Source organism: Scomber scombrus, chromosome 17 (genome assembly GCF_963691925.1).
Source record: "Scomber scombrus chromosome 17, fScoSco1.1, whole genome shotgun sequence".
Classification (NCBI taxonomy): domain Eukaryota; kingdom Metazoa; phylum Chordata; class Actinopteri; order Scombriformes; family Scombridae; genus Scomber; species Scomber scombrus.
In genome coordinates, this window is record NC_084986.1 from 16,445,852 (window position 1) to 16,463,784 (window position 17,933).

Consider the following 17,933-nt stretch of genomic DNA (forward strand, 5'->3'; position numbering starts at 1 on the left):
CACACACACACACACACACACACACACACACACCCTAATGATAATTTCCTTCATGCAGCAGCACAAAATTGAACTATTCATTATTGTCAACCTTGAAAACAGAATTCTGCAGGCATGGTAATGAGAATTTATTAACGTCCACAGCCACTAGATGGCACCCTCTTCCCTTTCATTTCCAATTTAGTTTTCCATTCCTCAACTGATCAGCTGACTCTCTCTGTGGGATGGAGACCAAATAGATGCACTCCCAATACTAAGCTAAGATAATGGGCACTTAGTGTACTATCTTACATTCAGTTGACAAAACAATATCAGCAATATCAAAATATCAGATTGATCTGCAGCTGTATATATATGTTAGAAACTTAACCATCTGTTTGGAAACATGTCCACTTCAACCTTGGGGATTGTTATCATCGACAGCTGCCTGTGTTGGTTTCAAACATCTGCCACCTACTTATGTTGCATTTTCCATATTTGTCTTGGTCTTATAGAAATTGACCCTTTTGGTTTTCTTTTAGCAAGAATATATCAATCAACTAATCAATCAGCACCCTTCAGCTTGTGGGAGGTTGACTGTACCCAGCATGCCTTGAGTCATATAGTCAATACAGTGACCTTCAAGAAAGAAGAAAAAAAAGATTTGCAGAATATAATCAGGCATGGCTTGGCATTGAAAAGTCAAAACCATACATGGCAAGTGAGATGGCTTGACATTCTCAACACAGTGAAAGGGGAAATGGTTTGCACACAGGCAATCTATAATGTAATTTTTTTTTATTGATATATTCTAGGGAAAGATAATGCAGGTTATAGATAAAATGATGATAGATGAAAATGTGATCTATGAAAATATCATTCAATATTGGATACAGTGAATACATGGTGAGTCTTTGGCAGAAAAATGTATTATAGTTATACTAATAAGTAGTTAAACTAATAAGTATAGTTAAACTTAAACTAATTTGTTAGACTCCTAACTTTCATAGGTTTTTTATAGTGTCAAACAACTTTGTAAGAGGCAAACCATATATGTGTATACTCAGATGTCGGCAACAAGAGGCGTTCAGATGGTCCAAAATGCATCAGCTAGAATCCTCACTAGATCTATATATATATATATATATATATATATATATATATATATATATATATATATATATATATATATAAACTTACACCTTTGAATCAAGTATGGTAACAATCGTTTGGTCACGTGTTGTTTCATCAAGTACAGGCCATGCTGTTGTGATTAAATGAAGATTCTTGTTCAAACAGACTTGAATGAAGTGAATCTCACTTCTCTTAAGTGAGGTTTGTGCCTTAAACCATCACTTCTTCTTGCCAGCACTCTTGGCACCTTTGTTGGGCTGCTTATTGGCAGCAGAGGTGGGGACTGTTTTTTCTTGAGCTGCCTGCTGGGCGTCCTCCAGAGCTTGTTTCTCTTCTTGTTCCTTTTTCATGGCTGCCATCTGACGGCTACTAAATGCTTCACAAGCATCAAGGAATTTCTTACGGCGCTGCCACAAGGCTGCCTGGGGAAGTTACAAGTGAATCAGAGAGAGAAGTTACACAATGATGGCAAACCAGAAGGAAAGAACAAATCTTTCTGACTCTCATTCACTTTGAAAGTTGGAACTGATAATTATTGCACAATTGTGTTTCTGTCTCCACTGACCTGCATGTTTTCATACATCTCCAACTGCCGTCTCATTAGCTCTTTCCTATTGAGCTCCTGCTGTTTCCGGTGCTCCAGCACATTGTCTCGACCCAAACGGAAGGTCTGGATCTTTTCTAAGCGCTCCCTCTGCTGGATCTCCTCGATCTGGGAGTCCATCAGGGATGGAAAATCCTTTTGCTGTCTACATACATACACAAGAACATGATACAATATAGTTTTTAGTTGTTAAGTTCTTTATTTTGCACAAAAATTACACCAAAAAAGACAGATAATGACAGATAATATACAGTGCAGGAAGAGGCAGAAAACCCAAAACGGGCTTATTTAAAGCCTCCACCTAAAAATACAAAAAAAATACACAATATTACAGAAGATTATATGACTACATAGAAAAAACAGATTCATTTCAACATATACTGTATATAATAACAGAAAATATTGAGAGTAAGTTTGTGTGTGAGTGTCCAAGTGTGTGCATGTGTATGTGAGGGGGACATTGGCCTCAACATCTATGCATAGATAAAAAACTGAAATGAAATGCAATGTATGAAATGATATACAAATATATATGCATACCACACTTTACTGTAACACTTTAACTCCTTTACAGTCTTGCAGTTACCCAGGATTGTCATGTTGAACAGTTTATTTATAATGAATGCTCAAGATTTTCTCTGATACACAGTGTCGTGTGGTTCCACAAGTTTAACCAAATTCTGAAGCAAATATTTTAAGGAATCAGATAATATCAAATATTGGCAGCTCAAACTACAGCAAATCTTATCCAACTCTATATACTTGCACATTTTACAGGGTTATTCTGTGAGATATGATGATAATGTTAACATAGGCAGGACAAATACAAATGGAAATGTGGCAGATAAATGCAGAGATAGGCTGATAATATGACGGACATATAATCCCTTGCCTTATCTCGTATCCTAAGTCGTACATTCAGATTTATATCTGAGAAGTCTATTTAGTTTTGGCTATAAACACCATATTCTGGTATTTCTCGATTAAGAATTGATTGTATAACTAAAATGTGTGTGTGTGTGTGTGTGTGTGTGTGCAAAGAAGAGGGACAACAACAGTGAAGGAAAGACAGAAACAAATGAATGCGACAGTCAACGTGTGTGTTTGTTTTAGAAATAGAAACGACTGCGGGTAGCCATCTGAGGTGCAAACACAGAGGGAGAAATTTGAAGACAGACTGTAAGTGTTAAATAAGGCTGCCAACAGTATTTCCTATAAACTGACCTTAATGAAGAGGGGAGGCCAGTAGAGGTGGTAATGGAGTTCATTCGGTTAATGAACATTGCCCTGTTCAACCTCTTTCACTGCGTGCAATAATGTGTGAGTGCAAATGCTGGAAAGATGGCATGCATGAGTGTGTGTGTGAATCTATGATGTGCCCTGCGGTGCGCTTTTGTGAGACAGAGGTGTATTGCAGACTAATCAGACTTCGGTAATAGACTGCTCCTCAGGATCTTTCTCTTGGCTCGAATTGCAGGCCACAGTGTCAGCAGCCATTAGCAGCTGGACACGGACACACGTGCTGGCACACACATACACACACATGCACATGCACACACCCACAGCAGGAGGGGATGGAGAGGTGATGGGAGATGGGCACATCCCATTGGAGAGACGAGCTCATTGGGGTCCTGAAATAGCTCTCTAATTAACAGACCCAAATATCATCTCATTTATCATGGAGAAGGATGGACAGAGGGTGAGATGGAAGGAGAGAACCAGAGATGGTGTGAGGGAAAGGAGGAGAGCAATGGGAGACTCAAGGGTAAACTGGAGGGAGACTTTTCCCATCTGAACACTCATTGACAAAGGTCAAAAGTTGACACTTGAGATGCTCACAAGCAGAAAACTCTAACTGTGCATTCATATTGAAGAATGAATTCAGATATATTCTATGGCCAATGAAATATTTTACAATGTTGAGTGGAGCTGTACAAGTCATTAAAATACTGCTGAAGCTGAGGATTAGGGTGACATTGACAGAAACGATTGTTGATTACATTATAAACAATTACTGTATATTGCAATTCACTCCATAAAGCAATTTTATTTGCCCTTAATAGTAAAATACCTTGACCTTAATAAAATTAAAAACAAACTACATTAAATATCTCCAGCATGTTTTATGATGTTAAAATACTCTGCTCAGAATAAATATTTGTGTCTGATATGGGTTTTTCCACAAAAAAAGCTTCTATTACCTTATTATAAATTCTTTAAATTCTAATGCCCCTCATCATTTAACAATATAGAATATATGAATATGCAAATATAATGTATTTCAAAGGTTTCACTCCTGGACACGAGTTGTATCATTTGTGTAAAAAGTTCAACTCCAGGAAATGTCAAACTTTCCCTCTTCAGCAGATGAATGTCAAACTCTGCACAGTGAAAGTCAAACATCCAAGTGGAGCAAAACACATTTGACTTTAAGACTGTTTAAGACTAAGAGTCTATAGCCATGCTAGCAAATCTGTGAGGCCATATTTAGGCACAGCTGTGTTTTGAGCTAAATGCTAATGTCAACAGGCTTTGTTGTGTTTGCCTGTTATATAAAGCATCCTTGGGTCTCATGAAAGGCGCTATTTAAATCTAAATTGTTATTATTATTATTATTATTATTATTATTATTATTATTATTATTATTATTATTGTTATCATTATTATCAACATGTTTACAGTGACAATGCTAATATGCTTGTATACTGTATAGCGGTATAATGTTCACAATCTTAGTTTAGTGTGTTAGCATGCTAACATTTGATAGCAATAAACACAAAGTACAGCTCAGACTCATTAGGACACCATTAAGATTTGGACTTGATCATAGTACTAGATGAAAAGTATTTGCAACACCAAAGTTGTTACAATTCATCTGGAGGGGGACATGAGTGTCTGTATCATACCCAAAAATGTCAACCTCATGGTGCTATTAGAGGAAAAGTCAGTGGATCACCACAGTCAGTAAGAATGATCCTCTTGGGACCTTGAAAGTCCTTACAAAATGTCTGACAATATCTTAAATAGTTGTTTTCATTTTATAGATATTTCAGTCAAGACCAAAGTGGTGGACTGATGTTGCCATGCTGCTAGCAAGGCTCAAAATAATGTTGAAACTTTTCCTAATATTTTTAGATTAATATTTTTACTGATGCATATACATTATTTACAATATTTTTTAGATTCCATCTGTCTATGGATGGACAATAATTGATCAAGAAGCATGTCTATGCTCCCCCCTGCACCCCCATTGTTTCTGCAATCGCATGGCTACATATTATTTTCTTTTTGAGTCCATACATTGCCCTTTCAGGCCAGGGGAAGTGTACAGTCTTGTAACATTGCTGTTGACAGCACCAATGGGAGCAAAGGTCATGCACATAAGAAATCACTAGCAACTGCTGACAAGGAAAATGATGCTTGTATGTCCACCAACATATAGTACTAAGCACAAACACAGACAAAAATGCATACTGAACACACACACACACACACACACACACACACACACACACACACACACACACACACACACACACACACACACACACACACACACACACACACACACACACACACACACACACACACACAAAGAACTTCCTTGTGCAGTCAGGGCTAAGGCTAAGGCTTATTTCAGACTCATAAAGCTGAAAAGTAGAATGAATCAACAACTACATTAGGCAACTGGACCGCATACTGCATATTACCCACAGGACTGTCCTAACAGGGAAAAAGAAATAGCCTGCTAGAAAAATACAAAAAAATTACGAGTCTGTCTTGGCTGTTTATATATTATTCTCCATCCCTTGCCTCTAAACACAGATATGTATTCATCTGATGGAACAAGCTGAACCAAGGACTGTTACGGAGAGGTACATAGAGGGCAACGGACTGAAACAGAGAGAGAAGGAATGTGAAAGAGCAAGGGAGAATGAGAAAGACATCAATAGGTACCTTAAGAAGGAAGTGTAGTCCATGTGAGGATGACACTGTGAGGTATCACTCAGTTTTTGTTCGGATGTACAGAGAGAGGGGTCAGGACCAGGTGTGGTAGCAGCTGTAAAAGAACCAATCAGACAAAGCCGCATTACCATATAATGCAAAACAGAAGCGTCTGTAAGTACTGTATGTATAATATGTGTATTCGCTTGTGAGTATTTACAAAATGTACCAGGCTCTCTGCTTTCTGCATCATCAGCTGTAGCTTCATCACTTGCTTGATTTTGGACTTGGTTAAGAAACTTGAGACGAGACTGGAAAGCCTAAAAAGACAGCAAAGCATTCTGTCTATGCTGTATGTTTGAATGTAGATGAGGGCAAATGTCAAAGTAAACTTAAGTTAGTTTATACATTTTCTGAAGCATGCCCTTCATATTTCTAAAGGACATAGAAAAAATATTGGAAACACTTCATGCAAAGGACAGTTACTGGGTTACCTTGGCTAAGCGGCCTGGTTCAGCCATTTCCCATGCTTTCTTAATGGCCTTGATTTGGTCTATTCTCTCTGTGTCCTTCTTCACCACAATGCTCTCTGCTTTGCTTTTGTCACCGACCACACGCAGTGTCCAGTTGGGCTTGGTCAGGTCAAGGCTCTGCACAAAAGCACAGAGAGGAAAACATGCTCGCACACTCAAAGACGCTGAAGGTCACAGCACCATAGTGCATCATAAGTATATCTCTTTCAATGAGCTTCCCTGACAGTCTGGTATACAGCCAGCCAGCCAGCCAGGATTTTAACATGCTGTAATAATACATCATTTTTAGTTCATTTATTCGGAGATCATCACGTCCTCTACCTCCATCACTGTTGTGCTGCTGCCAACACGAGAAAAAAATATTTAAAATGGAAATTTATTGAAGACTGAATTATGAAAATCTGCCTTTCAAATTTCATTGTATTTAGGGTTTGACGTGTAGCGTGGAGAACAATAAAATGCATTTATTACATAGATAAGAGATTTTTCAAGCAGCTGTGGTTCTGACTACTAAACAAGGACCATTATACTGGGAATCACAGACCACAAGATTATCCTTTATTATAAGACAAGTGTTTTTTAAGCAGTCTAAATACACACGTCATGTTGGCAGTTGTGGGATACAGCTGATGCCTTTCTCTCTTTGTTTTGCAGATTATAAAATCGTCTGACAGCAGAGTCAACAAAATATGTAAATGCTGACCAGCCTGATGAAACAAACTAAAAGTGTTATAAAAGAGGTGTTGCGACTGAGTTCAATAGCAATCTCATCACACATGGTGTGGATGGGAATCTGTGAAGAGAAGTTGAAAGTGGGTACTCCACTCAAGAGCCTCCACACCTAGCCTCAAACAGGTTTATATAACTATTTTTAAGTTTTTCCTGGCAAGTACCACTATTTTACAACAGTGAGAAATACACCATGAAAACAGATTGAAAAAATATTACAAAAGCACTACATGCGCTCTTTTTTGACTGCATGCTACATATTGAATATGACCTTGTTCTCCAAATGGTTTTCATGTGAAGCATTTTAATAACATTGCCTGTTGCGATCGAATAAAACAATCCATTGCAATAAAAGATAATGAAATCCGAACTATTATTTGTAAATGCAATTTGGCAGATGTGATCTTAGCTTTTCAGAGGTACACTTGGCCACTGGTAGACAGTCATAAGAGATTATCTTTCAATAACTAACTATTGAAATACAAGCTTATACATAACATTAGCCTCAAAGTTGCAGCTGACATCTTGCTGGTGTTCTTGTTTGTCACAGTGTTGTGGTGGTGTATTACCGTTCCTAGCCTGGAGCCAGATTTGGAGCTGGCAGCTGGCTTCCCCTTCTCCTTGTCACTGTCGCCTTTGCGGTTGGCTTTGGGTGTGTCAGACTTCTGCCCATCGTTGCTTGGTGTGGTGGATGAACGCTTCAAGTCCTCAAGCTTGTATACTACATAGTGCAAACAGAGGGTTTCTATCATTGCCAAAGTCTGCTGTATACTTATGTGATTAATTCTGGCAATATGGTGTTAATTACGTTATATTATGTAATGTAAATGTGTGACTTTTATCACTACTATTTTTCGTACTTTTAATGTAGTACAGTAGAGTGATTAACTATAAAGTAACACATGGAAATCGTGAAAACCTGTGAGTGGCATTTAATAGTGCCTTTTATTTAAAAAAGCCACACAAAAAACACTTATCACTGATAATTTGTGTGGAATTAACATTTCTTTACCAAAGTCTCATATGTTTTGATCAATTTCAGTATAATGTGAAAGGCTGAAACACTTCCTTTGCCAACACACATATTAATTTATGTATACATTCATCTTCTAAATGAACCTCAGCTGCTCATACTCAAGTAAAGCTCATCTGAAGTGTGAATGTGTCACCGTGGGCCAACATTATACGTGTTGTGTGGTTGCATGTGTGCTAGATGGCACTGTTGCACTTTACAGTCAAAACGGACACAAACACCAGCCAAGATAAAGCATTAACTATGAGTCTCACTCCTCTGATATGGAGAGGGACAATAATCCATCATTTAGCTGACGCCCTGCCATTCTGTCGGAACCGTTTTTGTGCATGCTCATTGAGTTACTCTCATCTTGATTTATACAGAAATTCAATGTTCAAATTGGATCTAAATATCAATCTGTGTTCAGAATGGGCCATGTATTGAAAACTAATATTCAGCTGGACAAACTTCATCTCTGAAATACAAAATATACTAAAATGTGTTCTCTTATCCACACAGTATGGAAAATATTGAGGAGGTTAGCAGGGGAATGAAAACTACTGCTGGCAGCTAACTACTTTAACAGTTCTGTATATACAGGGGATTAAAGCAGAGATGTGTTAATGTGCATGCATTAAACATGTGCAGCACAGTATTTAGACTGAAGCTTGTTAAACAGCTTGTTAAAGAAGTTTCAAAGCTTGGTGTGGCATGTAGTGCGTGTGTATCCATGTAGCATGTAGGGAGCATGATCAAGGGCACAGCCTCACCACTGAGACAGAGTTAAACTGGGTGAAATTAATTCACTTTCCTGCTGAGATATTTCCCAGGGCACCAGGGGGCAAGAGCCAACTTCATTTGACTTCCTATTGACCCACTTTCACAAGCTTATTGGAAAACCACAAGAGGTTTGTGGGGACATTGGCCTATACATACACACATGAACAAACACAACCATACATTGGCTAAAGCCTTAACGTATGGTATAACTATACACATAAAACACAAGCAAATGAGAAGAAGAGCACACAGCATATCTAAGCAGCAACAAATCATTACTGTTCACTTCATACATGACCATTACTGTAATAAATAAATAAAGGTTTGTGTTTCTCTATAGTCAATACATCTTATCTGGTTATTCAGCCTGTTAATTTCAGGAATGCCTCCCACACAAGCACACAGAGACATACCATGCAAACTGGATGGGTAAGTACAGGGACTACTGTCAGGAGCGACAGACAAAAAAGGAGAATGAGGATTCAATGACAGCAAGCTGGCCTTTCTCTTCAGGCAATCATGCAAATTGTCACCCGCGCAGCACCTCTTCCACATCGACATCTACCCGTGCTGTAATTAATTCATCCACTCAGTATTTCTACAAAACCCAGATTTTTCAATCGATCCAATTTATGCAGAATGATTAAAGGTGGAGAGGCAGAGTTGGTGGTGGAGGACAGGATTATTGCCTCAGCCAGCGACCAGTGAACACAAGAAATCACACTCTGTGATCTGCAAAAGCAGCTGCATTCATTTGGCTTTCATTAGGCTTGTGATTACAGGCTCCTGACTAGCGGAAGCAAAAAACAAACAGTATTTGCCTTGGCCCCTGACACTGCCTACTGAGTATCTGCCAAATTTCACACACAACACTAAAATAAACGGTGCAAAAAAACAAACAAACCCCAAAACAAAACATATTAGGGTATATTGAGGGAAATTAGAAAACCTATTCAGAAACACAGGTTCATATGCTAAAAATATTAGTAGTCATGTAGTCATGAAGTTAAAATGACCTCAAGAAATTTGGGGGTATCTGAACCATGCATAATTCTAGTTTAGTTTTTATACCATTGGTAGTATTTACTTCACTTAATTAACCAGCCAATTTTTAAATATAAAAAATATAAACAGTAACTTTCATGGCTCTCCCCTGTGCGACCTAATGTGGCTGACTGTGAGATGCGGTGTTAGTGATAGTTTGTGATTTAAGTATGTACCTTTCATTTCATTCTTCTCCAAGTCTCTGAGCATACGGACAAAAGCCAGCTGAGACTCATCCAAATCCCAGCTCTTATAAAGCACTTCTGCCTTTACCACATATTTATGACCCTGTGAAACAAAGACAGTTACAGTTTAAACATATGATAGACAGACACACACATACAGTAACTACAAAGAGAGACGTACAGCACGGCAAGTCATGCAGCATACTGTACAACACTAAACAGTCAAAGACAACATGGCTTGCTTGCTATTTGGTGAACATACAGCTGTCAAACTGAGCTAGTGCAGATGATTCAGAGATCTTAAAGAAGAACTGCACATTTTATTTTTGCTGTTGCTCTGCCCCTTTGACAGAAGCACATGCTTGGCACAAAGGGAGAGAGGAGGCAGAGGGCTTGTTAGCCAAGATTATATCAACGGTGGTAACGCCCACATCCATCACACTGAACAGAAAAGACAGAATTTAGACAAAATTTCAAGGTGAGATTTTCTGTAAAAAAGGCATACATAAATAGTATTATTTTTTAGTGTTTACATCTACAAGGAGCCAAATAGATGCATTCCGGTGAAGAACCAAAAGCCATGTTTTTTCATGTGTTTACATGTGTGTTTAAATCCCAGACAGATTCCACTATAGGGGCTTTCACCAGTAATCCACCATTACCGAGCATCAATATATGTCTTCTGTGTGTCCCTGGAGTGCAAAGCAGCGCCTTAATCACTGACCCTGTGCTCTAAGTCTTGATCAATGTTCTTAGTCCTGATCAATAGCTGTTTATTCTGGCCTGCTGTTGATCTATGGGATCTGACATGATCTATCATCTCATTACTACTGATGCCACTACACTGCTGTGGTTTTTTTTCTATAATTTCCAGTGCTTCCAGATTGTGAAATTTTTTAAACTATGTTTCGATTTGCTGGTGTGGCTGAAAAACAAATCTTCCCAGGTGTATGGCAAAAAGTTTTTGAAACATGTTTTAAAATAGCTCTATCAACAGCTGCAAATGTCAGATTAATTGTTCTTATTTACGAGCAGTATGCCTTTACCTGGGGAACATTAAAATGACTTGTTGTTCAAGATGTATCACTGATAGTCATCACAGCAAAACAAATTCAAACTTAGAACATTTTTCCTGATTTATGGACTTGTGTAAACTGTCTATTGTGAGCATGGTGTGTTTTCTGTGTGTATGTGAGAGTATGAATGTACACATACAAAATATGTACTATATATGTTGTCAATCAACAAACTGTGACAGCAGGTCTGTTAGATAGGGGGTCTTCAATAGAGACAACAGAATGACTCATAAATCACGCACAAATCACTGCTCTCTGACAACTACTGATAAATCAGACAGTAACAACAAAACAACCCCTCCAGTTTCTGCTGCTCTCCTCTTTCACGTTTTGTCTGCCGAGAATGTGTGTGTGGGTGTGTGTAAGTACATGTGTGTGTCTGTGAGTGTGTGTGTATGCCTGCAAGTAAGGCGTTATGTGTATCTGGCAGTGAAAAATTGATATGAACACAGGCAGTAAGCAAGTGGGTGAGAAGGACAGAGAGATAAAGTGAGACGCACGCTTGTGTGCGTGTACAAGTGAGATCAGTCAAGTGTTTGAGCAACAGCAGATACCACGCAGACAGTTGTCAGTGATACCGTCGTCTCCGTGGGAGGCTGGTACAGGTCAGACGAAGAGTTTGATTTCCCAGCCGCACAGTCCTCCCCATCTCTTTGCCGGGGAGCGTCGACCATCTTGACTCCCTTGTCCTGGGTGGGGCATCCTTTCTGGTTCTCCTCAGCTGAGCAAACGGGGGTTGTAACAAAGACAGCGATATTACAGAATGCCTATGTCTGAGAAAAGACAAGAGTGGTCAGTAATCCGTGCTTTTGTCACCGATGGCAGCATGAACCAAAAAGCAACTCAAGAGTTTGAGAGTTTTTGTGTGTAGTGGTCCTACTGTCTGCCATTATTTTGCAGATCATTTGTGGCCATATTTATTATTATAGTTGTGAGGTAATACAATTAAGTAATCCACAGTCCACATTCTATCTCTTACTTGAAAAATAGTCACTTTGAGGTCCCTTTGCCCCAAAATTCGAACCACGGCTCACTAATAATATGTCACATAAGCCTAACTTCAAAGTATATGGTAGTGGGGGGAGGATTATAAACACTAAGTAAACTAGTTTTAACCAGTTTTGACTGCTCGTTTTGTCCAGCACTAAATACAGGTGAGATGTGCAAAGTTACATTACACTTTTTTTTTTTTTTTTAAATAAATGTTAGCCTGAGTCTGTATAGCATGCTCTCTACCAGCCTTGCAGATATACTGTTAACATATTCTAGGAGGAGGAGAATGTAAAATAGTGTCAAAAGATCAAAGCTCGGGATTTGGTAAAACAACCTTTATGAAGAAGTGTTTCAGATGTAAATTTTAGCACAGACACCACAAACCTTCTGCCACAGTGCAGGAGGTTTTTCTGTCATCAGTTACTTCCCAAACCTAATGACTGCTCACCTTTGTTGGCCATGAAGTTGAACACAGGAATCACTACATGGCCTTTCCCGGTGTTGCTGACCACCTCTCTCTCCTGGTCCAGAATAGACAGACGTATCAGTACATCTGGCTTGGATGTCTGAAACTGAACTGTTCCCAGGACATCTGCTGTCACCTGCACAGTGTAACTGTGAAAACACTTCAAATGATTTGGGGTACTGTTAGCCTCCTAGAGTATCCTGTTGCCCTGTGTTCGAAATCAAAACTTTATCCAAGGGTTGCTTGAGAGTACATTATTACCATCTACATTCATCTGTTACTTAGACTATGTTGAGTGAAATATGGGCTCTTTGGCAACTGTCATATGTTGTTTCCTCTAATCAAACATCTAACAGTGATATACTGTAGATTCAATCTTTATGAAACAGTCCCAACAGCAACAACGACTTTCCAATTGATCAGTGTAAACCCTACGATGGCCATTCAAATGAACTCATAATGCTTTCTCTTACCGGCATATCAAGTCTTTATCATTGGGAATGTAATAATCCCGGAATTCCTTCACAGAAAACATGTTGAGCGAAGTCTCTCGGGCCAGTTTTGGAAGAGGTTCCCTTGAGCCAATCAAGCGCATCCTCCACTTGGTACCATCAGGGGGTGATTCAGGTGTGATTACCTCTGCTACAAAGGTATAACCAAGCTAGAACAGGATATACAGAAAGGTTTACATATGATATCTATGTGACTTTTCACATGTACCTGTATCTCAGTAATAGGCTGACAATGGTCACCAATAGGTCAATTATTATGTATCCAGTTTTGATGAAGTTATACAGGAGGCAAAACTCATATATCATACAAACATATTAACTGAATGCTAAGTACATGGAGGATTGTAGTGCAAGGATTTATGGCATCCACAGACCTTATTGGGTTGATAGACATGTGGAACTACTTTGTTGAAGACCATGTCTAGCTCCTCTCCTGTGTCATTATTTATGACGTGCAGCAGACAGTTTGGGATTGGAGAGTACACTTTTGGGACCAGCAACATTTCCTTTGGAACCAGGAACACCTCTCTTCACACACAAAAAAATGGAGCAGAGTTCAAATTCAAATTCCAAGGTCAAACCATAATGTCAGGTAGTTCAGATCGTATGTTTTGTTGACACTCTGAAATCTGATGCTACAAAAATATCAACACAGTACATTGCTCAAAGGCAACATGATGACATTTAGTGAGAAGGGGCCATCGGTCATTTACACCTGGATTCACCCAGATTTTCTGAGCCAGGTTGGCTCTGACAAACCTAACCTTTGAGTTAATTCTCTAACCTGAAGACCAAGACCCAGGAGTTGGCTGTGTCTGGAAGGGAGACAGAGTAATCACTAAATGTGATTCTGGTCCATTCATCCTGCTGACAGGGGTAGAGCTCGGCTTTTCTCTCAGAGTGGTCAATGACATACCTGTGCAGGAAACACAGAAGGGGAGAGCGCTGTTAGGAACTTCAATTTAAAATTAAGTATTAAAAACAAATACAGAGAGAAGACCACGAAAAAAATGTTTTCTCAAAAAAAGATTGACTTATAACATAAACTAAATTACCTAATAACTTAACTAAGAAATCATTATTCTAGCAACAAAAAAAAAAGACTAAATTGGAGGAAAGCAGATGCACTTCACATCCCAGCATGAACTTTGACTGAAGTGGATGTCACGCTCCGAGGCTCACAACGCCCAGCTAACCCCCAACCATACATACACACATTGATGGAGCTCTCAAGGCTCATGCACAAACATACTTCCCCAGGCAGCGGGTCATTCGGCAGACGCTGCTAGCCGATTGGAACGAGGAAAGGATAAACAGCAGATGGTACCACTGGGAAAAGATGGAACACAATGTGGAAAATGCTCCCTGCCTGGCCGCCACAGGCCGCCACAACTACGAGAGGGAGCAGATTCTGGGCATGCTGTACAACAGGGAGGCTAAACGGATGCCATACAATATACATAACATCGGCACAGTATTGTAGTGGGAGTGCTTTCATATTGTCTCAGATAATCACATTGGTTTGAATGAATAAATTATGTGTTAGGCAACTGAGATGTGAGGTGCTAAACAATAAAATAATGTATTTTTACTCATATTATGTATTCCATTTATACTTCATTTACCATAGCAAGAAGGCAGCATATTTGGCTGCATCAGATTCAACCTTCGGCCACATGTCGCAAAGGATCTTTGATGCACGGAGGTTCTCCTTCGTGCCTGGACGACACAAACATACACATGCACACACAGAGAAAAGCAGCCACCATTAAAGATGAAAGACAATCCATGTTGCTGTCAAACACATGAAAAAAATATTGTTGCTGACCTAGTTCAGAGTGGGAAGCATAAATGCATTTTTGCCTCATTCGGTGAAAGGTGATAGGAGAGAGATTATTCACACTTTGACATTAACTTTCATACTCATCTCACCAGACAGGTAAGAAAGAAAGAGACCTTTTTAAAAAAAAAGAAAAAAAAGATGTAGTACTATGTGATCGTGCGTATGTGTGTGCCAGTATGTGTGTTCCCATTCGTATAAATGAAACCTCCATCTCTGAAGGGGCAGTTGAATGATAGATGTTTCCACATCTGAAATGTAGCATAGGTGTCCTCACCTCCTCTCAACCCTCCTGCCTTTGCCTCTCTCCCTATTGGCTTGGCTCTCCTTTTCAAATGGCCACTTTTCCAAATTGATACAGCCATTATAGGGGCCAAGGCAGGCTATTGAGAGATGAAGTCTTATCATCTTTATAACCAAGGATGGGCAACAGACAGACAGGGAAAGAGGGAAAGAAGAGCAGGAGAAGAGAATTGTAGAGAAATGTGGAGTGTACAGCAAGGTGTTTTAAGGCATATCGTGGTATTGACAGATTTATTGGGGAATTTAGTCGTGATGTGCTACATCAGTTGTTCTGTTGCTAAAATAAGAAAAGACCAGTTCTTAATTCTAACAAAGGGCTTTTCAAAGCATATCTTTTTCTTTCTTTTTTTTATATGACTGGTGTTTTGCCATTACTGTAAGTGCCACTCTGAAAGTCGCAGTTTGTGTTTTGACTAGTAAATTAATAAAATTTCAGATAGCTTTACCATGAAAGGCAATTTCATAGACGTCAAGCTGTTGTCTGCGTGTGTGTGTGTGTGTGCGTGCGCATGTGTGTGTGCTCATGCGAGTGCCACATAACCACCAGAAATATTTTTAGCGCTACAAACAGATGGGTTTTATAATGATGTGGATTTTTTAAAAATGCAGTAGATGTTTGGCATGCACAAAACACATTTTCAAGCCATAAAAAAGTAGGCAAAATCCCATTGAAGCTATAATACAGCACTGTTTGCAAGTGCTGCATTAATGAGGCTGTTTCTGACACCCATATGTGGAAGTTATTCAGAGGGTGACAGTGTCATGTGTTGTGCCTGGAGAAGACACAGTTAGCTTCCGGCCTGGGCAATAAATAGAGAATGTCTGGGCAAAGTGTCACCACCAGTTTTTCCTCTGGAATCAGAAAGCAGTGATGCACCTTGAGGGTGAGATAACTAGGGAACTGGGTAAAAAAGGATATTAAAACAGATTTAATTAAATCTGAGAAAAACTTTAAAGTTGACAAAGGTACATTTTTTAATGTTTTCCATAGTAGTGGATCATAAAGGTGCAGAGCTGCATAAGAGAATACCTGCTACTGAAACAGTACAAGAAACAAAAAGAAAAATTACTCCAAAGCAACATGGCTAAATGCATTTACAAAGGAAAAGGTGCTCAGCTCAATCTCTCCATCTAATTGCTCATCCTTCCCCACAAAGTGTCCACCGTTTCGATATCTACCCTTCCCCATCTTTCACTTGCTGTCAATATTGAAAGGTTTGGCTGCTGATGCGGGAATGTTGTGTTCATGTATGTGAGCATTTTCTATATGTGTGTGTGTTTCCCCTCTGTGGTGACCCCTCATCTGTCAGGCCTTATTAGTAAGAGTGCCAGTCTCATCAATACATATTTGTGCTTCTGTTCAGAGGCAATACATATTTGTGCCTCTGCTCAGAGGCTGAATATATGCCACCAGGCCAAATCAAACTGCCAAATTAAGAAGCAGAAGGTGTTCTATCTGTGCATTCGTATTTTTGGACACTAAATAATAATATGTGCATGATGGCAGGTATCCTCTTGTTGGTTTTTTGCTCTTATTTAACCACTTTAGCCTTCCCAAGTGAAGCAGATGCAGATTCAAGCACAGAGCAGCATATAAGAAATTTGATTTTAATGAGACTGCCTAATAAAAAGTCAGCAATTGAAGCTTTTTAAATTGAAAATGAAAAATATTTAAACCATGAATACATTTTCAGTGTGTGTGAGTGTACGGGTGTGGTTACCAGGTTTAGAGGCATTAAGGATCTCTCGCCCCAAGTGCCCTTTGAATCCAGCCTGCAGGATGGTGACTGCCTTGACCTCCTTGACTGTTGGCTGCCTGTCTCTCCAGCTCTCTGGAGGCTTTGACTCTGCATCCACTTAAAAGAGTAACAAATCAAAACAGTAACAGCAGAGCAAATCAAGATGTGAGTAAATACCAAATTATTGATACTGTGCAATACCATAGAATGAGTGACACATTTCACACAATAATAGGATTTTTTTTATTAATTATTTTTTCAAACTTTGTGTCAAATCGTATATTCTATTGTCATACATAAAATGGGTAGAGTAGGCATTTTGTTTTTAATACTCTGATTATAGCTGCCAAGTGCACTGTAAAGAAGGAATAAGATGTAGTGCTAAGACAGGGGCAGTATTGACAACATTTTTATGAAGCCTTGATGATCAATAATATGTAGATTACTAATACACACAAACACACACACACACACATATAGCTCCTACTTTCAAGGGAGTGTTCTTTGGTTTCAGCTGTTAAGAGTGAAGGATCAGCAGTGAGGGCCAGTACAGCAAACCGCTCCTCTCCTGTCAGCTTCCTGCCCAGAGCCTCACACAGCATGTGGTAGACTGCTGAGTTAAACACCTACAGACCCCAACACACACACACGCACGCATACGCACACACACCCAAACATGCAGTACACATGCACATAGGGGAGAAAGAGGCAAGACGTTAGCAGTTGTATGGTATATCTGGCCTGTGTGTGAGTATTGAGTGTGTGAAGATGGTATTTAGATTATTGTGATTTACACCATCGTAAATATATAAGCATGAAAGGCTATATTAACATAAGACAAATAATCCATTATCCCTAAAGTCAAACCCCCTTAGGGGGTGGGAGGCGAATATTAGACTCAACACATCATTCATCATTTTAGATACCCACATAAGTCAATGTGAATCATCCTGCCTTTAATACAGTGGTTCATTAGTCAGAATATACAGAAATTTTGTTAAAATAATTTAGTAGAAGACGTCACAGCTTAGCATCAGCTGAAACAGATAGCCTTAA

At 39.2% G+C, this 17,933-nt stretch overlaps 1 protein-coding gene across 1 annotated transcript in view; it reads right to left on the bottom strand.

Moving 5' to 3' along the window:
• Positions 1–1,331: 1,331 nt before the first annotated feature.
• adgb (androglobin) overlaps positions 1,332–17,933 on the bottom strand; it is a 39,118-nt gene continuing 22,516 nt past the window's right edge. Inside the window, exons 21-36 of the mRNA XM_062437608.1 lie at positions 17,365–17,503; positions 16,860–16,994; positions 14,621–14,714; positions 13,780–13,911; positions 13,370–13,523; positions 12,957–13,144; positions 12,459–12,632; positions 12,250–12,256; positions 11,603–11,737; positions 9,940–10,051; positions 7,494–7,645; positions 6,157–6,312; positions 5,909–5,982; positions 5,675–5,791; positions 1,679–1,862; positions 1,332–1,535 (exon numbers count right to left, since the gene is read on the bottom strand). Coding sequence (XP_062293592.1) covers positions 1,332–1,535; positions 1,679–1,862; positions 5,675–5,791; positions 5,909–5,982; positions 6,157–6,312; positions 7,494–7,645; positions 9,940–10,051; positions 11,603–11,737; positions 12,250–12,256; positions 12,459–12,632; positions 12,957–13,144; positions 13,370–13,523; positions 13,780–13,911; positions 14,621–14,714; positions 16,860–16,994; positions 17,365–17,503 — 2,157 coding nt within the window. The remainder of the gene's footprint in view (positions 1,536–1,678; positions 1,863–5,674; positions 5,792–5,908; positions 5,983–6,156; positions 6,313–7,493; positions 7,646–9,939; positions 10,052–11,602; positions 11,738–12,249; positions 12,257–12,458; positions 12,633–12,956; positions 13,145–13,369; positions 13,524–13,779; positions 13,912–14,620; positions 14,715–16,859; positions 16,995–17,364; positions 17,504–17,933) is intronic.